This window comes from Fringilla coelebs, assembly GCF_963513975.1.
Source record: "Fringilla coelebs genome assembly, chromosome: 1".
NCBI classification, from domain to species: Eukaryota; Metazoa; Chordata; class Aves; order Passeriformes; family Fringillidae; genus Fringilla; species Fringilla coelebs.
The window spans coordinates 46,619,103-46,645,495 of NC_140028.1; the positions used below are offsets into that span (position 1 = coordinate 46,619,103).

General features: G+C 42.8%; 2 protein-coding genes across 4 annotated transcripts in view; both read left to right on the plus strand.

Annotated features, from left to right (window-relative positions):
• The window catches only part of CHST9 (carbohydrate sulfotransferase 9), a gene marked incomplete at both ends in the record, with an annotated part of 79,025 nt that extends 77,542 nt beyond the window's left edge, over positions 1-1,483 (plus strand). The window contains one exon of the mRNA XM_084216541.1: positions 386-1,483. Coding sequence (XP_084072667.1) covers positions 386-1,483 — 1,098 coding nt within the window. The remainder of the gene's footprint in view (positions 1-385) is intronic.
• Positions 1,484-17,844: 16,361 nt separating this feature from the next.
• On the plus strand, positions 17,845-26,090 carry AQP4 (aquaporin 4; the record flags this gene model as incomplete). 3 transcript variants are annotated; one of them, XM_084205297.1, is made up of 5 exons in its annotated part: positions 17,845-17,918; positions 22,127-22,541; positions 23,466-23,630; positions 23,988-24,068; positions 25,812-26,090. In XM_084205297.1, the coding sequence occupies 5 exons, from the start codon at positions 17,845-17,847 to the stop codon at positions 26,088-26,090; spliced, it is 1,014 nt and encodes a 337-aa protein (XP_084061423.1). The 3 variants fall into 3 exon arrangements, with proteins under 3 accessions (XP_084061423.1, XP_084061424.1, XP_084061425.1); XM_084205298.1 differs by lacking the exon at positions 17,845-17,918 and adding an exon at positions 18,053-18,084; XM_084205299.1 differs by lacking the exons at positions 17,845-17,918; positions 23,988-24,068 and having other exon boundaries at positions 22,134-22,541.
• Positions 26,091-26,393: the final 303 nt, after the last annotated feature.

A 26,393-nucleotide genomic window follows, 5' to 3' on the forward strand; every position in this document is an offset into this window, starting at 1 on the left:
ATGACCATGCAACTCCACCAGTGCCAGTGCTGGCACAGGAGAAAATGTGTTCAGTAGAGAAAAGTGCCTGGCCACCCCCACCAGGACTATCAGCCCCACTGTGTGAACCATTTTTGATTTCTCAAGAGGTGTGACTCAAGCTATTTATTTTTGCAGGAAGACCTACTGTGTGCTAACAGGTAATCCTCGGAAGCATGTACTTCAGTAATTAGCCCAGCTTGTTCCTAAATTAGGTGTATTGATCAAGCAGTTCAAAGGGGACTTTTTAGTACCAGATGTGGCTTGGTTACGAGCACACCCCACCATCCTTGCAGCTGCCGCAACATGAGTGGGCTGGGCTGGACTGTCACTGTGCTCTAAGCTCTGATCCTTTCCACGTTTGCAGGATTCCACACTCCAGCCTCTGGGGATGCCGAGGAAAGCAGAGTGGAGGAGAAGTGCTCCTGTGGGCCTCAGTGACCATGAGATGGCTGTCCCAAGCAGCAGGCACTGGCGGGGCAGGGCTGACCCTTTCGGTGTGGCGGCTGCCTCCGTGGGGAGCCGGCTCCCTGAGCAGCAGAAGACGAGTGAGTCCTCTCTCAGCTGGTTCAGAGGGGTGTATTTACCTCCTGCCCTGCACCCATTAAACAAGACGTTTGTCAAGGGTGGCGAGTGGCAGGACATAGACAGCACCCAAGAAAAGCGCAGGGCCTTCCTGCAGGACTTCTGTAGGAAATACAACAGCAGAAAGAAGCTGCAAAGCCACCTGGTGCACCTAGTGTCAAGAATTTATGTAGAGGACAGGCACAAGGTTCTGTACTGTGAAGTGCCAAAAGCAGGCTGCTCCAACTGGAAAAGGGTCCTCATGGTGCTCAGTGGCCTCGCTGCTTCAGCAAACAACATCTCCCATGATGATGTGCACTATGGAAAGCACCTGAGGAAACTGGACAGTTACGACCTAAAAGGGATCTACACACGCTTGAACATGTACACCAAGTTTATATTTGTACGGGATCCTATGGAAAGACTAGTATCTGCCTTCAGGGATAAGTTTGAGCACCCAAACAGCTATTACCATCCGGTGTTTGGGAAGGCAATAATTAAAAAGTATAGGCATAATGCAGATGAAGAAGCACTGAAAACAGGATCGGGAGTTAAGTTCAAGGAGTTCATCCAATATTTGTTGGATTCCCACCGACCAGTAGGAATGGACATTCACTGGGAGCAGGTCAGTAAGCTTTGCTATCCCTGCCTCATCAACTATGATTTTATAGGAAAGTTTGAAACCCTGGAAGAAGACGCCAATTACTTTCTGCAGCTGGTAGGTGCTCCAGCCAATCTGAAGTTCCCTAATTTCAAAGACAGACATTCCTCTGACGAGAGAACAAGTACAGAAGTAGTGAGGCAATATTTAAAGGAATTGTCTAAGGAGGAGAGACAGCTGACCTATGACTTCTATTACTTGGATTACTTAATGTTCAATTATACATCACCACTTGTATAGCACTAGAATAGCTTCAGGCTTCTACTAGATACTTATCATGTTGGGATTCAAAACAACTACTTTGATATTAGCCCTGAAAGGAAATGAAGTTACTGCCAAGTAGAGTTGTCTTGAATTAGTGAGGATTTTATAAGCTAGAGTGATATCAATTGATACTAAATTATGGAGAATGCGAAGAAAAAAAGACCTGTAAACAGCATAAATTGCACTAAAATGCCTGAAAAAGCTTTTTTTTACCATTTTGGATTATTCTATGGAAGCAGTAACTCAGACAGCTGTTGCATTAGCTTACCTATTGTTCTTTTAATAGTGTAAGAAAAAGAAATTCAGAGTGGCATGAGTCTTTTTTGGTGTGTTTGCTTTAGAAATGGGTTTTGGAAAAACTTTTGATTGTATTTTTACTTTCTGTCACTTATTAATAAAGAATCATTGGCTAATTTTCTAAAATGTTTACAGTGTTTTCACTTGCAAGGCTTGGTTTTTTTATTACTATTAGACTGTAGCCAATTTTAGACCTGACTTTTTTATTGAAGGACACTCTTGAATACAAATGCATCAAACTAAAAATAACAGAGCAGCTCAGTTGATGAGCAGAGTAGATTTGGATAAGCCTGTGAAGACCAGTCCACTGCCTCATTTTGATTGATGCACTGGAGTTCACAAGTATGACCCTCCTTTCAGATAGCTGCTGCATTCAACGAAATTAAGATTTTCATGCACAGTGGATGCATCATTACATGCATCACCTGCATACTGTGGTCCCAATATTCATGACAGTTTTCATTTTTGGTGAGATGGACTAAGTTTCAGCCTGGCAGCTCTGGGATAGTCTAAGGTCTGTACTGAGAAACAACTTCAATGCAACTGCTGTGACCATTCCCAGTCTGCTGGGGTCTGGTTATCAGCCCAGCTCCCAGCAATCTGTTACAGAGAAGGTGTGTGTGTGCCCATTGCCTCCCAAACCTACAAACTGGCTCCCCACAGCTCCCTGAAGTCACCTGTGTTTTGCTGTCCTGCCTGCCTTGCCAGTGGTCACCAAGCCCAAGGAATGGGGTATGTGGTGCAGTTTTACGTGGCGTAATGTGCATTGGTGATTTGTCCTAGAGGAAGATGTGTCCAGAATCCCACAGTCCTGGTTTGAAAAGATACCTTCTACCCTTCTCTTCCCCCTCCTCCCACAAGGGCTGCCTGACCAAAACATGCAGTTGTTCCTGCAACCTGTCTTGCCCAGTGGGTGGGCCAGGGTGTTCCAGGAGGAGGAGAAATCTCTGGAATGTCATAGGATCATGGAACCATTGAAAAATGAAAAATCATAGAGTCCAACAATTAACCTAACACTACCAAGTCCATCAGAAGACCAAATCTCTAAAATGGATAGGGAAAAATCTCTATGCCCTTCCACAATTAAGGTGTCCCCTATGCCTTTCTTTCTGAAGTGGTTTGGTGCATCTTGCTCCCGCGCCTTGATATAGCAAGTTGTAGGGTGAGGAAACAGCCTGACAGGAAAGTGATGCAAGTAAAATGTCCTTTTCCTCTCTTCCCAACCATTGCTCACAACTACTGCTATTATTGCTGTCTTTTCCTTCATCTCAGGTAAGAAGTTGCAAGGATGCCTTGGACAGGTAAACAGACCCATTGTTGCTTGTGTGAGCTGTGCATGGATGGACCCGCAGGTGTTAACACCCAGAAGGGTTTGGGAGGGGATACCTGGCAGCTGAACCTCCCCCACGCATGCTTCTCCTCAGGAAAACAAAAATCTCCCCTTTTTAACACAGGATGGTGTTCAACTCCCACCTTCCCTGTCAGAAATCCCTCCTGGTTTTCCTGTGGGCTCCACCCCACATCTTGCAACCCAAGACAATTAAAGAAGACCTCCAGAAAGTTTTGATTTTGTACCGTGCAACTTTCTAAGTCATGTGAAAACTGCCTTGGATTTGACCTTGGTTTGACCTCTTGATTTGTAACTATTGGATTCAACCTCAAATCCTGAGTGAATCTCTCTTGCCTTACAGGAAGATCAATGAATATAATAAATTTAAATAAAAAATAAATGTCCACCAACCTTTGGGTGTCTATATATTTGCTTTGTCTTGTCTGTTGTGGATGTGTGTTAATCAAGTGATTATTTACAGACAAAAAAATGGCACACTAGTGGTACTAGTATTTTCAAAAAAACACATGAGGAAAAAAGTGCAACATTTTATTCTTTTAATAAAGAATGGAGGCTAATTTACAGATGAGTTTGGTATGAATACTTTATTTCAGAGAAATAAATTAATATTAGTAAATGAAAAAGTCTCTGAAGAACTTAAGCTTCACACTGAGTTCATTTTAGTGGCAAACTTTCTGCCTATCTGATCAGAGAATGACAGTGATTTTGGGGAACAGCTTTAATTGCATTGAAAGAGCTGCACATTCTCATAAGATTTCGTCTACTAGTGGGTCTCAGATAAAGGTATTGTTTGAGTCAAGGAGGGGGTTGAAAGAAATTATCAGCAAATATTTGGTTTCTGCAAATGATAGGGAAAATGACATTGATTTGCATACATCCATGGACATGGACATCGGGTCCCCAGACTATCATCTTGAAAATCTGGTATGATTTGCATTTGTGATTTAACAGGGGAGGACACTAGTTAAGGTCTTTAAACCATGTATGTGCACAGAAGTGTAATTGTTTTAGCTGCACTGTTGTTCTATGGCTCTAGTGAAAGTAATTTAACTTCTTTGTAGGCTCAACTTCAAATTTCATAGCCCCTAACTGCACTTAAAAATTCATTTTTTGAAAATCTAACCGAGACTTTTGTAAAGAAGAGCCTCTCCACAGTGATGTTCAGCGACCTAAGGGATTCAGATGATCTCAGTAGCAGAATCTAGATTGTACTTTGCTTCATTAACCACATTTTGAAAATCACCAGCCTGCTTTGCCAGGAATTAAGTTACATGATTTAAAATTAACATAAGAGTTTAGCATAATTGAAGTGGGACTGTGATATCTGACTTATGGGATTATAAGAGATAAAGGCATAATTTGCAGCATAAAAGATAACCTCTATTTTTAAAAGTAAAATTGAAAAGGTCAAAGTGGGAGGCTGCATTGTAACTTTGTTTATATTTTGTAAGAATCCTGGGCAAAAACAAAAACTGAAGGTCGTCCACCAAAACTAGCATAAAATCTCATCTTCACAACTGCGCACAGATGTTTGTTTTATCCAGAAAATTATATATAATGTATGCAGAAGAGGAATGAAAATACACTCCACAACATTCAGTGCGATTATATCTACACTAGAGATCAGCTGTGGCATGCAGAGCCTCTTTTAAGGGGCTTCATTACAGTAAATGCTTTTTAGTTATGAACATTTCTTCATTTGAAGATCTCTGAGCACTTCCCTAATGCAGGTCAGTTGTCAGAGCAAGTCAAATGTGCTGTAAAGGCATTACAGGGAGCCTGTGGGAGGGCTGGCATGGCAGGAGAGTGCTCCCTTGGCTCATGTGTCTCTTCCAAACACCAGACAGTCATGCCTCCCTCCTGAAATTAAAATTTGGGTTTTGGAACCTAATGTTCTACATCTGCCTTTCTTCTAAAATGAATCAGTATTAATAAAACCAAAAATTTTAATTACAAAATTTTTAAACAATAAACAAATTTTAAAGAATAAACAAATTTTAAAGAATTAAACTTCATAGGTGTGCATTCCCAGATTCTGATACATACATCAACATAAGGCAACTTCTTTTTTCCAGGTAGGATTTGGCTGGCAAAGCTCAGACAGAGCCACTGTGCCCATCTCTTCTAAAACTGCTGCTAGACTGTTGCTTGCTGGAAGTCAGAGGTGTGCAGCCACAGTGCAATCAAACACAGCACATACTCCTGGAAATTTCCTCTGGTGGAACTCCCCCAGAAGGCCAAATTTATTGGAGCTACTCCTGCCTCAGGCTGTGCTATCTTGGTGATGTGTCATTGGAGATCACTGCTTTAATTTTAAATCTAGTTTAAATTTAACTGAAAATTGCAATGTGACACTCTGCAAAAGTCTGAGAGGAAAATATTTTTCTAGTGCTTTGTATTGTATATGTGGGTTACATATAAACATCTTTGTTGTATGTGCCTTAAGGCTAACAATACATCAGAAAAGTCTTTTCAACTGTAATGCTAATACCAGTTTATCAACTTTATAACTCCTGTGATGCCTTCAAAACTATATTAATTTGGTCTTGGAACATAAAGTCTGAAATCTGACCATAAATCATTATATTTCATTAAAAATATGGATGCACCTGTCCTGTATCAACCAATTAATGTACAGTTCACAGGGAAGGGCAAGCACATACACTACTGGGAGGTGGAACTCTCTGATTTAGCAAAAAACATCTCTTTATATCCCCAGATACCTGGGATTGCTTTTCCTTTGGAAATGTGTACAAGTGGGTGGGTTCAGGAAACAATCATATTATTTAGCTTAATGAGAACATCTTAGATTGTTTGGTTATCATAGAAATTTTATGTTTTATGGGAAAACAGTTGTGCTTTTGGCAATGCAGCTAATTGCAGTGAGCTCCACATGTCTCTTCAATGTTAGATGTAGCTCTGCTTGTGGCTGGAGTGACCAGCTTGGAATTAAAAGATCTGGATTTTCATCCACATTCTGTAATTTCATGCACTTGTTGGACAAACATGAAATGATATCTGTGTTGGTGTCCCTACTGGTAAAGTGGTCCTGTAAAGGGAAGGAAATTATACCATGTGTCTTCTCCTAAAATCATTAAACTGTGTGGCTAAAGAGCAGTGGTTAGAAATTAGTATCAGTAAGGAATTTAACTCTAGGATATTCATTGCATTTCCTTATGCTTTACTTCCAAGGGCTTGGAGGAAGCTGGGGACTTCCCAGCTTTGCTCCAGCTGAGAAACACATCATTCACTCTGGTCTGGACAGTTGGCAGCCTTAAGAATGCAAGCTCTGTCTCAAAACACTGTGCATCTGTCAAGCCTATCCAGGCACTGCCTCAGCATAAAACCAGTGCCAGGATGTCTGACCGGGGGAAAGTGTCCCTCTGGTTCCTTTGGGAAAGCAGACGGGGTGAGAATCTTGCTGTCTCAATTTATTCAGAGCCCAGATGAAAGAGAAGCTGTTTTATTTTGGTGTAAATAAGTACTGTCGCATTTCTTTTACTGCAGTAGCTGTAAATGAAGCGATGCTCAACTAGAGAGCTCTGCAGAAGCAGTGGATCCCATCCAGGTATGCAAACTCCTGCCTTGTCCTACACACCAGAGCTGCATGACCCAGTACCCAGGGCCATGTTCCCCCACCCCTCTCTGAGGTCCTGCCACCCCTTGTGGCAGGCTCCAGTTCACCTGGCATGCTAGAACATCTCAGGATTTATCTCATACTAACATAGCCACTGTTTCTGTGACCCTGTGGAGGCTACAAATAACATGGGGATGGCATTGAGACAGACTATGTTGCTTTCTTCCTTTTTGTCTTCAAAAAATGATGTGATTAACAACAATGAGAGAGGGGAAAAGACTCCTTACAAAAGGAAAGAGAAAATCTCACGGCTGTGACCATAATTTACTTTTTCTTTTTAAATATGCATAATTGTCTCTTCCTTTCCTCTGTCTCCTCACACAGGATTTCCCTCCCTCTCTGATTATGTCAGCACAAATGGGTGAGACCAATTGCCGGGTTGCTCTCAGCTGACAAGTGTAAGCCACCTCCAGTCCAGCACATCTCTGCTATCATGGCACTGAGGCTGCACTAATGAGCCTGCCTGAGAGTATGGTACTGTCAGCACCATCTGTGCACACGTGTCTGTCTTGACTTTGTCATGCAGAAATTCCTTCTGGCTCAGGGTTGGGGGTTTTTTCTCTGAAATTCCTTGCAGAAAACACATTTTCCACAAAAGCTCACAGTACTGCTCATCTCCCAAGATTTGTAAATTTTGAGTGGCCTGTGTCATTTGCATTCAAAGAACAGCATTCTGAGATATAAGGTGTAGGAGCAAAGCAGGTTTATCAGGGCATTTCAGCATACAGAGAGGTAAATCAATACCCGGTGGATTGTAAATACATGTCAGTAGGACATTAAATGCTAAAGGCTTAATTTTCTCAGGGTAGTTACTTGGATGTAAAAACTGGTTGAATGCAGAGTAGGACCTGCATATTAAACTATCTAATTTTTAACAAAAGCAGACGCACACAGAGACAGATTCTCGAGTTCTAGGAATGATAATAAGTTACCGTTCATTTGAGAAAAAAATGTGCTTCTCAGTGTGTTCAGAAAGCTGAGTTCAGCTACACAGGTCCCTCCCTAGAAGCTTGCATAATGCAATATAAATGCATGCACATGTTTTATAAATGCATGTGTACACAGAATTTGTATGTCAGTCTCATAACCCCTAGACAAAGGTTTTGCAACAATGGTAGTGGGAGCTCCATAGTTAAAGTCCTGCATTTGACTTTAAACACCTTAAATGTGCATGAAAATACATGTCTTTGGTTCAGTGTTAATCTGTTAGCATGTTGCAGAACCATAACATTATTCCAAGCAAACCTAGACTACTTGCAGGGACTGCAAGATTTCCTCTTGCACAGCCTTTCTTTTTGCTTCTTTAGCTTGCATGGGGCAGGATGCTGCCAGGTCTGTGGGGCTGCAGTTTGCCAGCTGAGCCTGCTTCTGGTCATGGGTACAGATGTGGGTTTTGGGAGGAGGCCTTCTGGTGGGACACTGGGTAGGGGAAGGAAGAAGGCAGGGGTTTACAGAAAGGCCTGCTTTCAAGGAAGTTATGGTGTTACCCCACAGTGCACTCCAAGCCACACACACAAGCTGTCACCTTTGCTATGACTTCTGCTATTCTCTTAAAAAAGAGAAAAAAAGAAAAGTGAAACAGAAAAGGGACAGAGGAAAAACCTCTAATGAGAAGGGGAAATGTTAATTGTGGCTGGAGGTGACAATGAACAATAATAAATTGCAGCTTTGCTATTGTATCTCTGATCAAAGTACTCTCAGGCTGCAGCAGAGCAAAAGCTCAGCTCCAAGGGAGGATGATGTTTCTCAAAATCCTCGTGATCCCTGCAGGTCCTCCTGAAGAGCAGAGAAAACACAAACACTGAACTAAAGTTAGATAAAATTTTTCTCTGTCTCAGACTTGCTGCCAACAAGGCTCCTGTTTCTCCCTGTATCTTTTTGTCTGTCTCCAGCCTAGTGGCTACAGTGGGTCCGAGACAATGCGCTGCCCCTGAGTGCAGAAACTCCCCGAATGGAAGCACTCTTACCAAGCAGAATCTGGCCCACAATTTATTTGCTGCCTTGCTTTATTTAAAAGTGATGCTACGATTGAAATTTTCAGCTTAAGCTGATATAGGCTAGGCTACTCAACCTGCAAGTTAGCAGGCAAAACTTTATAGGTGGGCTGAGCCATTGCTGCTGCCAGGCACATCTCTGGGAATTGCAAAGGCCACCTCTGGAAAGCAGAATAAGGGATACTCCTAAGTGGGTACTCCTAAGTGCTGCTGAAGAACTGAGTTCTTAGGAAGCCATGCTTAACATACTTTCAGTATAAAAATATACCCCTAAACATACTTATAATTGGAAGGAGCAGAAGCTACTTTGCTGAACCCATACCTTTCTGAGAAAGACATCGAGAAAAAGAGGGAATAATTTAGTAAATTTTCAGAGCTTCTTTCTAGAATTTTCAATTTTACTTTCTGTGCCACGCTTGGACCCCAACCACCAAAGCATTTCTTAAATTTGCCAAAGGAAAACAAGCTCTACCCACTGACACATTTATAGCTAAAATCTGCTCTCTGTGCTGCCTTGGTTGCAGAAACAGGCACAGGCTGAATGAGAGAAGCTGAGAACTTGTTATGTAAAATCTACAGCAAGTGAGCTTTTCTAGTGCTATTATGCCTTGACCCCTTATTTTGGCACAGTAACAAAACCACTGAGACTGGACAGTTATAGGGTTTCACAGGCTTTTTTTTTTTCCCTTTTCCCTTTTTGGCCTCATAACAAAACCCAAGTGAATCAATGGTGTGCCCAAACTTCTGAAATAGTCTAGGACTTTCAGTATCTTCTACACAAAGAAACAGTGGGGAAAGATTTGTCTTTTATTTATTCATTACTTAATCAGGGCAGACTACTGTCTAAAAATACCTTGCTCAAGATCATGATAGAAATCTCTCACAGATTTTTTTCAATTGCTTGGGCTACACTATGATCTCTACTGTTTTACATTCACATTGTTTTCTCTGTGTGGCTAAAAAATCTCCATTTTTCCCAATAAATTATACTTGCCTGTAATTCAGGTGATCATTTTCCCCTCCAAGACTTAATTTTTGTTCTGCTTCAGTATCATCACCTGAGTAAAAAAAAATAATAATAAAAAAGTAAATAACTAAATAAATCAAATTTGACTAAATGGGGAAGGGAAGGGAAGGGAAGGGAAGGGAAGGGAAGGGAAGGGAAGGGAAGGGAAGGGAAGGGAAGGGAAGGGAAGGGAAGGGAAGGGAAGGGAAGGGAAGGGAAGGGAAGGGAAGGGAAGGGAAGGGAAGGGAAGGGAAGGGAAGGGAAGGGAAGGGAAGGGAAGGGAAGGGAAGGGAAGGGAAGGGAAGGGAAGGGAAGGGAAGGGAAGGGAAGGGAAGGGAAGGGAAGGGAAGGGAAGGGAAGGGAAGGGAAGGGAAGGGAAGGGAAGGGAAGGGAAGGGAAGGGAAGGGAAGGGAAGGGTAAAATATCTTTTTTGGCAACAGACTGCAGGGACTTTATATGCATTTTATACCTCTTCATAGTTTTTGATACTTGGAAGTATCTACAGTTTCTCAGGTAGAGAAAGAACTCTTTGAGGCAATGCACATGGAATCAGGGTGACCTTTTAAGAATGATTTACAAATTTCTAACATTGCACAGCAAAAATTACATTGTGACACTGCATGGAAGTGCCCTCCCCTGCCTTTTGTACAAAACAGATTTGGTTTGGAAGTCAGAACTAACTTTTGAAGAGACCATTCTGCAAATTCCACTCTGCCCCACGGAGGCCAGGCTGGGTGGTTTTCCATCCCCTCCCACACCCCAAGAAGCAGCCAGGCTGCAGTGGGAGCTCGGGGGATCAGGGTGCCAGTGAGGCGTGTAGCTGAAAAGAATCCCTTTCACTGGGGTGTTGCTTCTGCCGTGCTGCGGGCGAGACAAATGTGCTCGTGTCAGTCAAGTGTGCTGGGTGACACTGAAAATCAGACAGGAATTGGACATGTAAAGCTTTTACAAAAGGGGTCACGTTAAACCATAAACCCCTCAGAAATCTCCCTCTCTCTGCATGCATTCTTAGAAAGTTACATCTATTTTTAACAGGGTTCAGACTATTTTGACCTGGAGAGGTGTCCTAGAATCACAGAATGGTTTGGGTTGGAAGAGGGCCTTGAGGATCTTCTGGTTCCAACCCCCTGCTTTGGAGTCCCCACCAGCCTTGTCTCCTTCATAGACACTAATTCAGCACAATACCTGTCTGCACAAAAATAGTTTTCTCTATAAAACTCATGAAATCCACTTCAAACACCAACTTTCAGCAGGGCTATCTATCTAAAACATGAACGCAAGAAAAGAGATGACTGATGAGTTTAAAGAGGTAAGTCATGAAGAATGGTATCAGACTAGTTATTCTATTTTAAGTCTGCTAATAAGTAAAAAAATACTTTTATCCAAAGTCTTCTGCAATAAATGTATTTTGTGTTAATTTTAGTTAAGGGACTGAATAGCCCCAATTGTCATTTCTGAGTTGAAACCTTTCTCCTAGTCCAGTAAAAATGCAGCGCCTATATCACTAGCTTGATGTGTTGGGGTGTTTCCAAGTTGTAAACACAAAAATCTGAAATAAAGCTACTGTTTATAAAGGATTCTGAGAAGAACATGCTATCAGGTTTTCTTTAGAAGCTTATGGACAAAAGAACTTGTAAATATTCATAGTCAGACCTTCCTTTTTTGGTTAGTTCAATGAAAGATGCACCACTGCATGGGAAAAGGATCAACATCTTCACATCTGTGCCCTGAGGTTTTAGCTTTTAGAAGGTACTAGTGTTGAGAGGGAAAATAACCCCAGTAAAATACATAGTATTAAGACAACAGTTACTGTAGTAATCTACAAAGACAACCTGAATGATCTGCAGCAAAACTGTCTTTCTTGAAACGTGCTGCATGAGCCCATTCATGGCATAGATTTCCATTAGATATATAAATCCTATGAATATGAAGCTAGGTAAGTATTATAGTATATATTGTATATATTATATTATAATATATACAATATATTTTCTTTATATTGTATTAAAAAAAAAAAAAAAAAACAAGAACTAGGACAAAGAACAAATTCCTAGCACTTGGCCACATGTCAAATATACACCACTGAGGCTCAGCCTTGCCCAAGAATAAGAAGAAAGAAAATGAACAACAACAGAATTTAATCTTTAAAATCCCATAATGGTTGACAGAGGTAGCTGAACAGAGCAGCGTGTTTCAGTGTTTCTAGAGCCTTTGCTGCTATTCTGAGTTATATTTGCTTTGAGCATTACCATTGTTCATTAGCCACAGAACAGCAAATGGGCTCAGACCTGGCTGAGAGATCTCTGAAAGTACTTAATATACTAATCATGTTGGGGGATCTGAAGGGATCACTGTGAGGCCTCTCGTGCTCCAGGGTTTTCCTCAGCAGGTAAGTCTGGAGGTAAATATAGAATCACTGCCAGTATAAAATGACTTAAATCAGTAGATTGAGAAAAGGCCAAACACAGCAGACTGGACTGTGCTCTAGTGTGATGCCTGTCAGACAGAATGTCTGCAAAATTGCATGCCTCAGAGTGAAACAAGACTTATCTACAGAATGAGGGCTATATCCCCAAAAGGTCTCAGGAGTTACTGTGGAAGAGCAAGAAAGGAGGCTTCCTCAATGCAATACCGTGGCAAGAATGACTAATTCAATTCCCAGGTGTGCTAAAAGAAATGCCTTCACTTCAGAACGTGCCTTCTGGGAGACCAATATTAAATATGCATTTTAAAAAGCATGTTGGAAAAGTGGTGAAGGCACAAACAAGACCTGAAAAAAAACCAAAGTTACTGAATTTTCTTTAGAGGGAGAGACTGAGAGCTCAGTCTGCTAAGCTTATCAAAAGGATGATGAAGAGTTGAATTGCTCACATTATATAAGCATCCTCATGGGGAGACAGTAGAAGCATAAGAGGCTTTTTAATCTGGCAGATAACAGCATAATAAGAAGCAGCATATGGCAGATGAATTCATACAAATTCAGTTTAGAGACAAAGACCATTTTTGGTGATGAAAATTATTAGTCTTGGGAATAAGCTACCAAGGGAATGGGTGGATTTTCTTTCCCATGAGTTTTCAAATCTAAGCAAGGATGCTTTTTTAAAATATATTTAACCAAATATAAGTTACCGAACTCATGAAATGTGTCTTGAGGTAAAGTGAAATGGTGTACAATATACAAACATGAATGCAAGAAAATATACAAAATTAAACAAAACATGTTACTATCTAGTCTTGAGCTCCACAATTCTTTGACTGATCTTCATTTCTGTAGGAGCCTGAAGTGGTGGTGAGGGAAGAAGCTGAGCATTTCCAGCTGAGGAGCTCAGGAGCAGCAGAAGGGCTGTAAGGGACAGCAACACAGACTGGTCAGGAAAGCATGGCTGGATGTTACAGAGTGTATCACAGTGGTGTTTACCACTGGATAACAGCGGTGTTTATCAGCCATTTTCTGTGGCTGATAAAATCTGTCAGTGCTTAACTGAATTTCGGTGTCTCACCTAGCAAAGTTGGATAAATCTCTTTGGTCCCACTGGATAAGGCACACAGCCCCAGCACACAGACCACTGCTATAATGGTTCGCTGGCACGTTCAGAGCTGACTGCATCTTGCTCTGTGCTGCTGCTGCATGTCACTGTCCCCTCCACAAGAGACCTTACTTCTCTATTTCCAGTTGACCTGGGGTCATTTCCCTAACTTTCCTTTCCCTAACTTTCCTGTGCCCCCATGAGTGCCCAGAGCAGCTTCCCTGCACCTTCTCTCCAGTTCATCAAATCCTGACAGGCTGTGCCACTGATGCAGCTTTTCACAACTGACATTGCAGCCACTGGTGGCAAGAGGAGAGCAAAAGATATTTTTGTTTTGCTGTTTGGGTTTTTTGTTTTTTTTTCTCCAAGCAAAGAGTCTGTCCATGCCATGTTCAAATTAAACCATTTCTAAAGGTGAAAAACCTCCAGGTGGTTCCTGTGCTACCTAGTTCTTAATTTTGCTTTTCCAACAGTAATTGAAGCCTATTGAGGTGGGGGAGAGGGCAAAGAAAAAGCATTCAATCCAAATTGTCTTGTGAGGGAGGTAATAGTGCGGGGCTAAGGAAGCTCAGCAGTCATTTAAGTGCACAGCTTCTTGTAAATCCTTTCTGAAAAGCCTGAATGAATCCCCCAAATGAATGGCCATTTTGTCCCTTTTAGTTCTCCTTCTCTAGCACAGAACTCAATGTGCAGCTTGTGGACAGACAGATTCCACAATAAATAGAGAAGGAGAGTAAAACTAAACCTACTGGAGCTTGGCCAGCAGCAATGTCAAATCTCTTGACTGATTTCCCAGGGAATTCTTGCTCTAAATGTCAGGAGAACATAGCCCTGCAGCCAAACCTGGACCAGACTGATACCAAGGCGTGACAAAATGAATGACCTAAGTAACAAGATTACACCACAGGAAAATTAAAACTTCAGAAATGTGCAAAGATCACATTTCAGTAAGTGGTGTTTTATGTACGATCCTTTTAGTAGACAAAGCGTAACCCAAACTTATAAAACATAAATTGGTGAGGGGAGGGGGATTTATTAGTGGCAACAGAATGAAACTTTTCATCACTCAGGAAAAAAAAAGCCTGAGAGTTTCTGCAAATGGTTTCTGAAAAGGCTCACAGCCTGCTCTTAAACACTCTTGTCGACAGGAGCCAAGGAAGGCCAAAGGAATTTGGTCTCCTAGGAGTCTGCACCTCTTTGAAAACAGCAACTAAGTCCTCCATCACTAGGGCACTTCTACAAATCCTCTTGGAGTCTGTCCTGCCAGTGACAGCAAGTGTTCCTTTTGCTGTGGTTACCTGCAGCCACTCATGCCCATGGAACTGGCAGGAACCTAAAAACAGCGTTGGGATTTCTGATCCTCCATCAGCTGTAGTTGAAATTGGCTGGTGGGTTCAAGATCTGCTGAAAATGGCAGAAACACCCAGAAGGAAGAGAGGGGAAGAGAGAGAGAAGGTACAGGCATGTAAACCTCCTTGCTTTTGGAAACCAAAAGCCTGAAGTGATGCTGAGAGGAGTCGAGCAAGCTGAAGAGCTTAACAAGAGCAGCATAAGGAAGGATAGAGTCCAGATCCACAAGGTACAGGTGGAAAAGGACTAAGACACTGAGAAAACATACAATGCTTCTAAATTGTGTTCTTTTGTTAGGTTTTGGTCTTTTTTTAAATCTGTTTCAGTCTTGGCTGACAAACCCCACAGTCTGACAGAGCTGCCCAGGATGGGTATCTATGAGATTTGCCACAGCAGTGAAGGGACTCTTCCCACACTGCTGTTCAGTGAGATGACAGAGCCTAGTGCTGGGAGTTTTTCTGCCCCTCTCCCTCATATTGTTTTAGCTGGAATTAGCTGTTTGCACATTCCTCTCTCACTTTGGCAGTGTGCCCTCTCCTCCATAACCAACCAAACTGAAATCCCAGATCCAGCATGCTTCAACTGTCTGGGAAGTTCTTGTTCAGAATGGGGATGTCTTATGTGTTGCAGCATCTTCTCACCATGGCTTAAGTTCCTACAGAGATCTTTAATTCATGATGCCCTAGAAATTACTGTAGAAACTCAGACTTCATGTTCAGTGAAGGAGAAGCAGAAGCACAGCAAGATTCCTCTGCACATTTCCCCTCACCCTGACATGGATTAAGTTTTAACACCATCTTTAAATTTTTCATAATAGTCTTTTGTAAGTTATTTCCTTAACTAAGTTGGGCACAGTAGCAGGAGTATTTCACTGTTGGATAGAAGTCCAAAACAAGTTAACCCAGATTTTACAAAGATGACAACATATAAGAAAAAAAAAAAAACAAGAAAACTCTGAACAAACAAACAAACAAACAAAAATATGAACGTATGTGATCCCAACTCCCAACACTGACAAATTTACCCCTGGATAAACTGGGGCAGTTTTCCTCTGATTTTCCTCTGAGTGCCATCTCAAGGGATGTCTTCCTTGCCTTCTGTGGTTTCAACAGAACATAGTCTGTTTGTTTGATCAGAGCTGGCACAGTGCAATTCGCTCCAGGTTTGTGCCCGAAGCATTGCCTTTCTCTGTTTTATGTGGCCACAACCTTTGTCTAATCCTCCAGAAGATCTTTCACAATAAGAATGGTAGCAGTGACAGAAGCTATTAATGTTCTGGCTTCTCTGTGTGGCAGTGATCTGCTCTGCAGATCAAAAAGAGCAGATATATGCCACCTGCCAGAAAAGGAAAAGCAATTACTGCTTTTGCTAAGTGAATTTTGTTTGTGAACAAACAAACATGCCAGAGGAGCAGAGTCCACAAGGTGCCAAAGAACAAGTGAGTTTTTTTCTGAAACCACTGTGGCAGGTTGTGAAGGGCTTAGATTGAAAACCCAAAACCAGCAAATGAAAGAGCAGAGATGTGTAATGACGACTGTACACAACCACCCCCCCACCCATCCCTTGACTAAGCTCAAGACATACACAAATGAAGTTTGAAAACAAAAAAAACAAGCTTCAAGCTGCAGCTTCTCTTTTGCCATCAAATTGTGAGTGTCTCTTGGCATCCTTTATGACATATCTGTAGAGGAGGAGCAGGCAAATTTGTACCTACATTTGTACATTATGATAGCCTGTGTTTGCCATAAACTGTGATTGGTAAGCATTTAATATTTGGATATGACTTTTTTATTGCTGTATTTACAAATTTGTCTAGGGCATCCTCAATTGATAGTGTTATACATTATATAAAAGCAAGTATAAACCAGCTTTTCACTGTTGTAAATTATTGTCTATAATCTCCTAGCAGAAGCTCAGGAAAGACTTCCTGTCCGTGGTTTCCTGGAGCAGTTCTTCATATCTGGCACTGTTTACTCATGGTTAGAAGGATTATCTGGTACAATGTGTTTTGTACAGGCTGGCTGGTCATGCCAAACATTGATTTTTTACTGTTGATGCATGGATGCATGGCTTTACCTGTAGTTCAAACTCATTTTACAGTTGAACATGTTCCTTAGAATGTATTCAATATAACTTATGCACATACTCTTCTACAGCATGCAAAGTCTAAACCAGATTTTCTGTACAGTTTTTCCATTCTCAACCATGTCTTCTTTAAGTGACAGTTTCTGTGCATTCTCTAACGAAATAGCTGTGCCTGGGGCCATAGGCAACTTTGTGGGGTTTTTTTATTACATGAAGGGCTGTTTTTCATTGAATTATTTTCATGCTGTAGAGGCACTGAATAGTGACCATGTGAATTTCCTCAAGAGACAGCATCACAGTCTAATTTAAACACTATTTTCCAGTGGTCTCCATTTGGCATTTCATACTAGTCGAAACTTCATTCAATTTAGCAACTTCAACAAACAAAACACAATATAAGAACTATATAAAGCTATTAGAAAACAACCAAAGGAGGGCTACAAGGAGAGTGAAGGACCTAGAGGGAAAGCCATATGCAGAGTGGCTGGGGTCACTTGGCTTGCTCAGCCAGCAGAAAAGGAGACTGAGGGGAGACCCATCACAGTCTAGAGGCAGTGAAAAGCAGGTGCTGATTGCTTCCCTACGATGACCAATGATAGGACCCTAGGGAACGGCATGAAGTTGTGTCAGGACATGTTTAGGTTGCACACTACAAAAAGATTCTTCACCAAGAGGGTGGTTTGGCAGTGGAACAGGCTCACCAGGGAAGTGGTCACAGCACCAGAGCTCAAGAGGTGTTTGGTCAATGCTCTCAGGCACATCGTGTGATTCTTGGGGCTGTCTTTTGCAGAGCCAGGAGCTGGACTCGATCCTAGTGGGTCCCTTTCCAACTCAGGATATTCTATGATTCTATGATTTTGTAACCAGTAGAGTTCTAGTAAGGTACTAATAGGCATTTTAGATGGATAAAACTCCCCGGCTGCTGAGCTGCTAGAGCTATTTTCCCTTCAATACAGTGAGTGGCAGAGAAGAAACCGAGCGGCTTTTGAGTCCTCCCCACTGCCGGGCGGCCCCGCGCCGCAGGAGCACAGCGCTCTCGCTCCTCTCTGCCCGGCAGCCGCGACCCCCCTGCCTTGCTCTGCAGCGGCACATGACCGCAGCCGACCCGCCGCCGGTGCTCCGGCGCCCGTTCCTCGAGTGCCGCCCGCCCGCCCGGCGCACCAGGTAGGGAGCGGAGCGCGGCGCGGCCGCCGCACGCTCGGGAGTGTCCCGCCCCCGCCCCGGCCCCGGCCCCGGTCCCGGCCCCCGCCCCCGCCCCGGCCCCGGCCCCGCCGCTCACCCGCGCCCGCCGGGGAGGCATGAGCGACGGAGCGGCCGCTCCGCGCCGCGGGTGAGTGCGCGGCCCTGCGCGGAGCGGGGGAGGGAGGGCAGGCGGCAGGCGACAGGCAGGGGACAGGCAGGGGGACAGACAGGGGACAGGCAGGGGGACAGGCAGGAGACAGGCAGGGGACAGGCAGGGGACAGGCAGGCGGCCGGGGACAGCCGCCCTAAACCAAAGATGAGTTTATGGGAAGCCTGGGCGCGGGGCTGCGGGCCGCGGGATGGGACCGTCCGGCCCCGGCCGGAGTGCGCAGCCAGGTGCGGGGCTCCGCGCTTCTGCCTTTCTCCTGCGTTTGCACTGGGGGATGGCAGCCGGGCAGCAGCTCCCCCTTCCCGAAGGCACTATCGGAGCCTGTCGGTCGCTCTGGAGTTTTAACATCAGAGGTGCGAAGGGTGCAGAAAGAAGCAAACTCCCAATCTTTTTCCACGTGTTAAAACTCCCTTATCCACTTGCGGTCCTGCGATAGAGGTCCTTTCTCCTCGTGTGTGGAGAAAGCCCAGGTACCGCGCAGCGAAAAAGTTGCGGTACTGGGCTCCAAGACTCCCCCCCTCCTGTGGATATCCATGCCAGTCGCTCATTTAACACCTTTTTGGCAAATGAGGCAAAATGGTTACAAGCAAGCCCTGCGTCTCGCCCTCCTCCCTCAGAGTTGGCCGGCAGGTGCCCGATGTCCGTTTGAGCTCCAGCCGGCGGGGCGAGCTCAGGTCGGGCAGCGTGGGAGTTTGCTGCGGAGATGCCCCTGTAAACAGCCACTGCACGCACAGAACTCTGTGTGACAGCAGCGTCGTGTGCAGTGGCTGGCCACAAGGCTGCGTCCAGCTTGTGTGCTCTGCTCCTTGAAATTATATTAGTTCGAAAACGAAGAATATTTTAAATACTGTTTGACTTTCATACCGAAACCTTTTTTATGATTTACACTGTTATGGTTTTTGAAGCCATAAATCGTGCCTGAAGCCCTGCTGGCAACGGGATCTGCAAAACCCACCTTGTGTCCTATCAGATACAATTTACTGTGTAATCTTGTAGCCCAGACCAGAAAATTTCCAGTGTGCCCACCTGTGAAATTAATGTGTGGCCATCACATTAAAGTGGTTTTCTGTTGTATTTTGAATTTATCTAAGGAAAATGTGAACAACTACTCAAAAAAAAAAAAAACTGTTTTGCAACTTTGATGGCAAATCTTCACTGCTGAGAGGTCCCATTTCAGTTTCAGACCTGTCACAGCCATCACTCTGACTCATCTCCAGCCTTTAAATTTAGCTGCATGCTGAACAAATAGTGGATGTTCGAGGTGGTTTTGATTTCTAAGTTGCTGATTGCCTTTGAATTTATGTGAAAACCTGAGCTCCGGGCTCAAACACAGTATTAAGCTTTTACTAACATTTATAGAGGGTTTTGCTGAAGGGAGGAAAGGTGAAGGCTTTTAAAAGAAAAAATTTGGCCTTGACAACTGAGCATTTTGCTTAGTATTGAAATCATGGAAGAACAGACTGCTTCAAAAAAGGATTTTTATGGATTAAAAATAGATGTTTATATCATTAACTGTAAATATGGCTGGCAGAGTTCTATGTAGCATGATGTTCTGAAAAAAGAAAAACTTACATTGATGAGCCAGCTTTTGTATTAGAAGCATTTGGCTTGCATGCAGCATTTCTACATTTTCAGGGCTGCAAATAATATTGACTGAATTGGCTGCACGTGCTCTCAGCTGAAGAAACAATATGAGACCTGTCTTTCATAAGTGGTAGCCTCCTTCTAGTCAGGCCCACCAGCAGTCCAGTAGAAGGTGTGATCATCCACATGCACAAGCACACACACACTCACTCTTAAGGTGATTTTCCAAGATGTTCCACAACTGGTGAGAAGCCAACTGCATGATCTTAATGCCAAATACAAGCACCTTTTTCTGTCCACTTTCTGGGATGAAGGTGTGTAATTAATTTGCTGATCTTGCTGTTCTCTGAGTACAGAAAGGGATGGTCAGGCACATTGAACAAAGACATCAGGAGTCACCATGCTCCACAAACCTACATTCCCCCCGTAGTGCCCTTGGTGGCTGGAAATTCCTCAAAATTCTTGAATATAACACCAGGGCTCGTACCAGGGGAACCCAGGTTACATCCCAGCTGAGCTGAGGCATAAAAGAGTAGCTGAGTGCTGCTTCCCTTGTTTGTGCACCCGGGTCCCAGGTTTCTCTTCCATGGGCTTTACTATATGTGTCATCCCTATGTTCACCTGGAACATGGCCAGGGAACTGGGAAAATGAGCTTCTCTCCGTATGGATACAGCACCTATCTCTTACTCAGGTCACTAAGATAAATTGTTAGTGAGGAAGCAGGAAGGGAATCAGAAGTCTGTCTTTAAGTTTCAATGTGAATCTGGGCATAGGGTTCAAAGGTAAGAACATCCAAGTATCTGTGAGCTTCAGCTTTGAGGGAGGCAATGATTTTGGGTTCATTTTGTACAAAAAGTCTAATCTAGAAGTTGGTCATTAACTGACTGTTAATATGAGATCTTACAAAAACATCTTTCCATTTATCTTGAGTTCAACCTAATATCAGAAGATTTGGAGTATTACTTTATTCTCTTTTGAGGTTCTGGCTTCACTTCTCTAGAAGAACAAGTCTCTTTCAAGTGTCTCAGATCCCTTCATAAGCACTTTACAAGGGCCATTTTAAGGAGAGAATGTAATTGTTCTCATCTGAGAGTCTAGAGAACTGAGATAGAGCTCAAAAGGCCTATGCAAAATACAGAGTAAATTAGCATAGGAAATGAGTCAGGGAAGCAACTTATTTGCTCCAGCCACAGCATTAAATTGCTTTTCCCTTACTCACTGGAACTGTTAAGAAATTCATGGGCCATTCCTCTTGCAATGACTTGAAAAGGGCAGACATGCCTTTTATGCTTCTTTCTGATGTAACTGGTATTAAATATGCATTGTAGCTCAGTTACCGTAGATAACTGAGCATAAATTCATCCATCTTCCACTTGAAATTCTGTTCCCAAATGTAGCAGCTGAATATTCTTTCTTTTGTTTTCTACTTTTTGGGTGGGTCGGGTGTTTCTTGGTTTTGTTTTTAGAGAAAAATCTTTTTAGCATTCCTTGGAAACTAATTAAAATGCTTCCCTTTTGGCTTATTCTCCTAATTTATTAATACCACAAATAACTTTTCTTTGGTGACCCACTTTCATAGGTATCTGAACATCTAGCAAAATTGTAACTCACCAGGAAGGCGGTGTAGACTAATAAATAGCATCTCCAGACAGGAAGAAAAGCCAAGACACTTCTTTCTTTGCCATGCAGAGTTTTACACACCACACATGCAGAAAATATTGCTCTATTCCCCAGGTCAGTCAGCGCCGTTAGCCCAAAAGAAAGCATTTTATTGATTACACAATTGATTTAAAGGTCAGAATGTAGGATTGCATCTATTCTCCTTCCTGAATTCAATTTCCACCCACTATCTACAGTGAAGAAACTGCTCTTTGCATAAATATAAATTGAAATACTAGTCTGAGTGTTCAAGCAAATAAACTTTCTCTTCTAGCTCCCAGGGCAACTCCCCAACACTGTGCTGTCATCAAAACCACTAGGCTTCGACTAAGATACTGCTTCTTATTGAATTATCTTACCTGCTTTGTGAAAATTACAGATTTGTGTAGACAAAGAGGATATTCACTGATTTAATGAACATGATGATCAACAGGCCACTGGAAGTGGTAGAGCTGTACAGCCTCTAAATCAGAGGCCAGATAGCATAGAAGAGTACACTTAATTTCATGGTCATTTCAAAATACCCAGACGTTGCTTTTTGGGAGCTGAAATAATACAGAATTATCACAAGGGGTGATTAATTCACTGTCCTGCAGACACTCCAACACTGGGCATGTTTTAAGGGCAGTCTGCTCTAAGAGGGTAGTCTGTGGTTGGGCAGCCCAAGGATACTCAGTGTTGCCACCTTCTCTCCAAACTTTGCTGAAGAGCGACCCCTGACAGGAGAGCGTAAGGTTTATTTGGTGACTTCTGATGAAGATTTGCTTTCCTTTTCAGTAAGTGTGGACGTCTGTGTAAGTGTGAGAGAATTATGGTGGCCTTTAAAGGAGTCTGGACTCAGCCCTTCTGGAAAGCCGTTTCAGCGGAATTTTTGGCCATGCTCATTTTTGTCCTCCTCAGCCTCGGCTCCACGATCAACTGGGGCGGAGCAGAGAAGCCCCTGCCCGTGGACATGGTCCTGATATCCCTCTGCTTTGGACTCAGCATTGCCACCATGGTGCAGTGCTTTGGACACATCAGCGGAGGCCACATCAACCCTGCTGTGACCGTGGCCATGGTCTGCACGAGGAAGATCAGCCTTGCCAAGTCCGTCTTCTACATCCTTGCCCAGTGCCTGGGAGCCATCGTGGGCGCGGGCATCCTTTACCTTGTCACGCCGCCCAGCGTGGTGGGAGGCCTGGGAGTCACTGCGGTAATCACTGCTCCTCTGCCTCTTGAACTAGGCTAGCTCAGACCCTGGGAAAATAGAATCAGTGTCACACAGAATGAGGAGAGCTCAGGTACAGGTTTTTAATGGCTTGCTGGTTTATTTGCAACATCCAGGCAGGGCTTAAAGCTCTCCTTAGGATGGGTTTATGCAGTGTAATAGCTATAGCTGATCTTTTATAGAAGCTCTCTTTCCTAGAACTTCCCCAAATCTGATGACAGCAGGTAATGTTAATTTACATACAAAATTTAAATAATGTATGCGTGAAATGCCATTTTTATATGGTCTGGGGAGGGGGGAAATTAATTCTATGCTATTATGATGGGGATTGAAAAAACATCAATTTAAAATGACATACTTTTGAAATAGATTGTGGCTTAGATTTCAGCTTTGTTCTAAACTAATAAGGAATGCCATCAGTTAGCCCTCTTGCAGGACTTATTAAAAATGCACTTCAGCCGCACACTGCTTAATTTTTAATTGAAATTTAAATTAATTAAGTCAGGGCTAATTAATGAATTTATAATTGAATAGTAAATTACAGTGCTCCCAAGAAAAAAAAATGGTGAAAGGGATGTGCAGCATTTGCAAATCCCTGTGTAAAAATAAACTATACTTCTGCAGTCTAACTTTGAAGTTCCAGTTGGATGTTACTGTTAAGCCTTCTGTTCTCAGTCCAGCTATGATTTTCCATGTTTCTCAAAATAAAATACCATTTAAAAGTTAAAAAAAAAAAAAAAGGGAGAAGGGTGAAGAGGGAGCAATCTGTACCTCTAAAAGTTCCTTGTTGTCTTTCACTTTGTACTGTTTAGAAATACCATTCATACAAATACAATTTGTATATGTGATGGCTTTCTGATTTACAAAATCACTTTTTTTCATTTCTGGTGTTTTTTTGCCTTCTTCCAGGTACACAGAGATCTTTCTGCTGGGCATGGGCTCCTGGTGGAATTGATAATTACATTCCAGCTGGTTTTTACTATTTTTGCTAGCTGTGATTCAAAACGAAGTGATGTCACTGGTTCAGTAGCTTTAGCAATTGGATTCTCTGTTGCAATTGGACATTTATTTGCTGTAAGTTAATGGTTTCTCTTAAAAAAAATAGATCCCTTTACCCTTTATGATTACTTCAGAAGTAAATGGAAACTTTTGTGACCTTTAGAGCAATTACAGCTGTATAGCTGCTGTAGTCTTTATGGACCCGTGCCAAAGCCCTTTGGAGTCTCAGTAGTGTCCCCTTGGGTAGAGTGTTGCACCAGAACTTTTCTGGCTGTTCATGTGATAACTTTTTTTAACTTTGTGTTAAGACTCAGGAGAGTGATGATATCTGTTGTAAAGAGGAGGAGCTGCACAAAACCAGGGTGGTCCCATAGAAATCGAATCACTACCTACCAGACTTTCATAACAGGCAACATTTTCTCTCTGCTTTAGATCAATTACACCGGTGCCAGCATGAACCCAGCTCGATCATTCGGACCTGCTGTCATTATGGGCAGATGGGAAAACCAATGGGTAACTCTCCTCTCTTACTTCCTTCATCACAGTGACAAACAGGGCTCAGGATTTTTTATACATCATTTGCTTTCAGTTATCTCTCCCAGTGCCATCACTGAGGAAGATAGGCACTGACCTGCCCCAAGCTGAGGCATCATCATGCTCCTCACCTAGGACTGTAGTGCAGCATGCAGCATGTTTGGAATAGCATCTTACTATTCAGGGGCCGTTTTGGGGAGGTAGTAGCTGGGGTAGAAAAGAAATCATACAAGAAGTTCAAAATAAAGAAAAAAAAAAAAGAAAGCGACCCAAGGAGACTGAAAGAATTGAACTGCTGGAAAGAAAAATCCTCCTAGGCAAATTGCAAACCCCTCTGGTCCTGCTGGTGAGGAGCTATGGAAGGAATTCTGTCTACTTCACATTTCACCTGGCTCTGCAGCAAACTGGGGCAGATGTATAAAATGAGAACAGGGACCCTCTGTGATCTGGTTCCTGGGGGAGAACCTGCCTCAGCAAATGCCTGCAGTGAGAGATGAAGAGGTTGCAGTCTGGTATTTGCAGACCAGGCCAGATGTTACCTGCTTCAGTTTGAAAGTGTCAGCTTAGCCAGGAGGAGTTGTGCAGGAAAAAATGTGATAAGCAGGCTGTGAATGATGCAGTAAATTTCTATAGCATCCAACAACTCAACTTACAAAAAAACATTTCATATTTTATAAGGGAAAGATGGATCATAGCTCAGCCTCACCTAATTATAGAGAGGGAAATCACTTCTAGAGACACTTTCAGTGCTGACTGGAAGAGCTGCATATTACAGTGCATATAAGGATTTTCTTGATTTTTAAAGTATGAAGCCCACATTGCTCCCACTGCAGCTAAGAATAGAAATAGCATTGTCTTCAGGCCCTAAGGCTTCAATTCTGCAAACACGATACCATGTGTAACTTTGTTCCCATGAGTTATCCTATTGAGGCAGATTTACCCAGTTATCAGTGGATGGCTTGTTCATATGAAAAACTGCTGTAGTTTTTCACAAGATTAATTATCCATACTCTGAGGAAGCCTGTAATTTATAACTAAAGCTATAAACAATAAACAAATGCACCATGGAGAAACTTGCAGGAGAAGCTTAGTTACTGTCCTGGCCACTTGGAAAGACAGCCTTTTCTCTACCTCCAGAGCAGTGACATTGGCATACCATTGACAGGACCTTGTGGGCTTTGGCACCTAGTAATGTTACTGCACTGCTGTTTGTCATGATTAAATAGATAGGTACCTACAAAGTTGTGTTACGTCCATTGTATTTGCTTAAGTAAATTAGATTATCAGACTGCCTGTTGTGGTTGACTGCCTGCTGTATTCTCTAGGATTAAATGCCAAATTTGAAATATTTTGGAAACATAAGTCTGAAATACCAAAGCAGAACTCTTTGTGTGTTCACTAGGAAGGGCCTTTGTATGTACATTAGGAAGGGCTTTTTTCCCTTGAAAGTTCATTGTCATCTTGGTTCAAAATGCAGAAAGAAAAATCACTTTTCTACATCGATATTTCCTTTGTGTGTCTTCTTGCAAAGAGTCCATATTTGTGGTCTGCAGCTGGCAATGAGCAATGAAAAGTTTAGAAGAGGCTTCCTGTTAAGAGATAGATCAATAAAACTTGACAAAATTATTTCACTTCAAAGAAGTGGGCCTGCTTGTCAATATTCTTATCATGTTAATTTAAAAGCTTAATGCCTGGGATTTTTTCCCACCCCGTTTTTTGCAGGTGTACTGGGTGGGACCGATAATCGGAGCCGTCCTTGCCGGTGCTCTGTACGAGTACGTCTATTGCCCAGACGTTGAGCTCAAGCGCCGCTTCAAAGACGTCTTTGGTAAGGCTACCCAGCCCTCCAAGGGCAAGTACATCGAGGTGGACGACAGCAGGAGCCACGTAGAGACCGATGACCTGATCCTGAAGCCTGGCATAGTTCATGTGATTGATATCGACAGGGGTGAGGACAAGAAGGGAAGAGACCCATCCAGCGAGGTGTTGTCTTCCGTATGACTAGCAAGAAGCACTGAAAGCAGAGAGCAGCCTGCTAGCACATCCACAGATATCCTTCCACCCATTAAAGAAACAGATCTCCTCTAGACTGAGCACCTTCCGCTTCTTGAACGGTATGGTGTGGGCACATGCGTGGAGTGGTGTCACCAAACCGTACGCCTGCTCAGCTGGAAGATTAGGACTTTGCTATAATTAGGATTCCCCATCTATTATTCCAAACTTACACTTGTTCCTAGTATTCTCCTTTCCTTCTTTCTGGAGCAACCCCAAAGTCAAAAAAAGAGATGAAAGCATTCTCCTTTA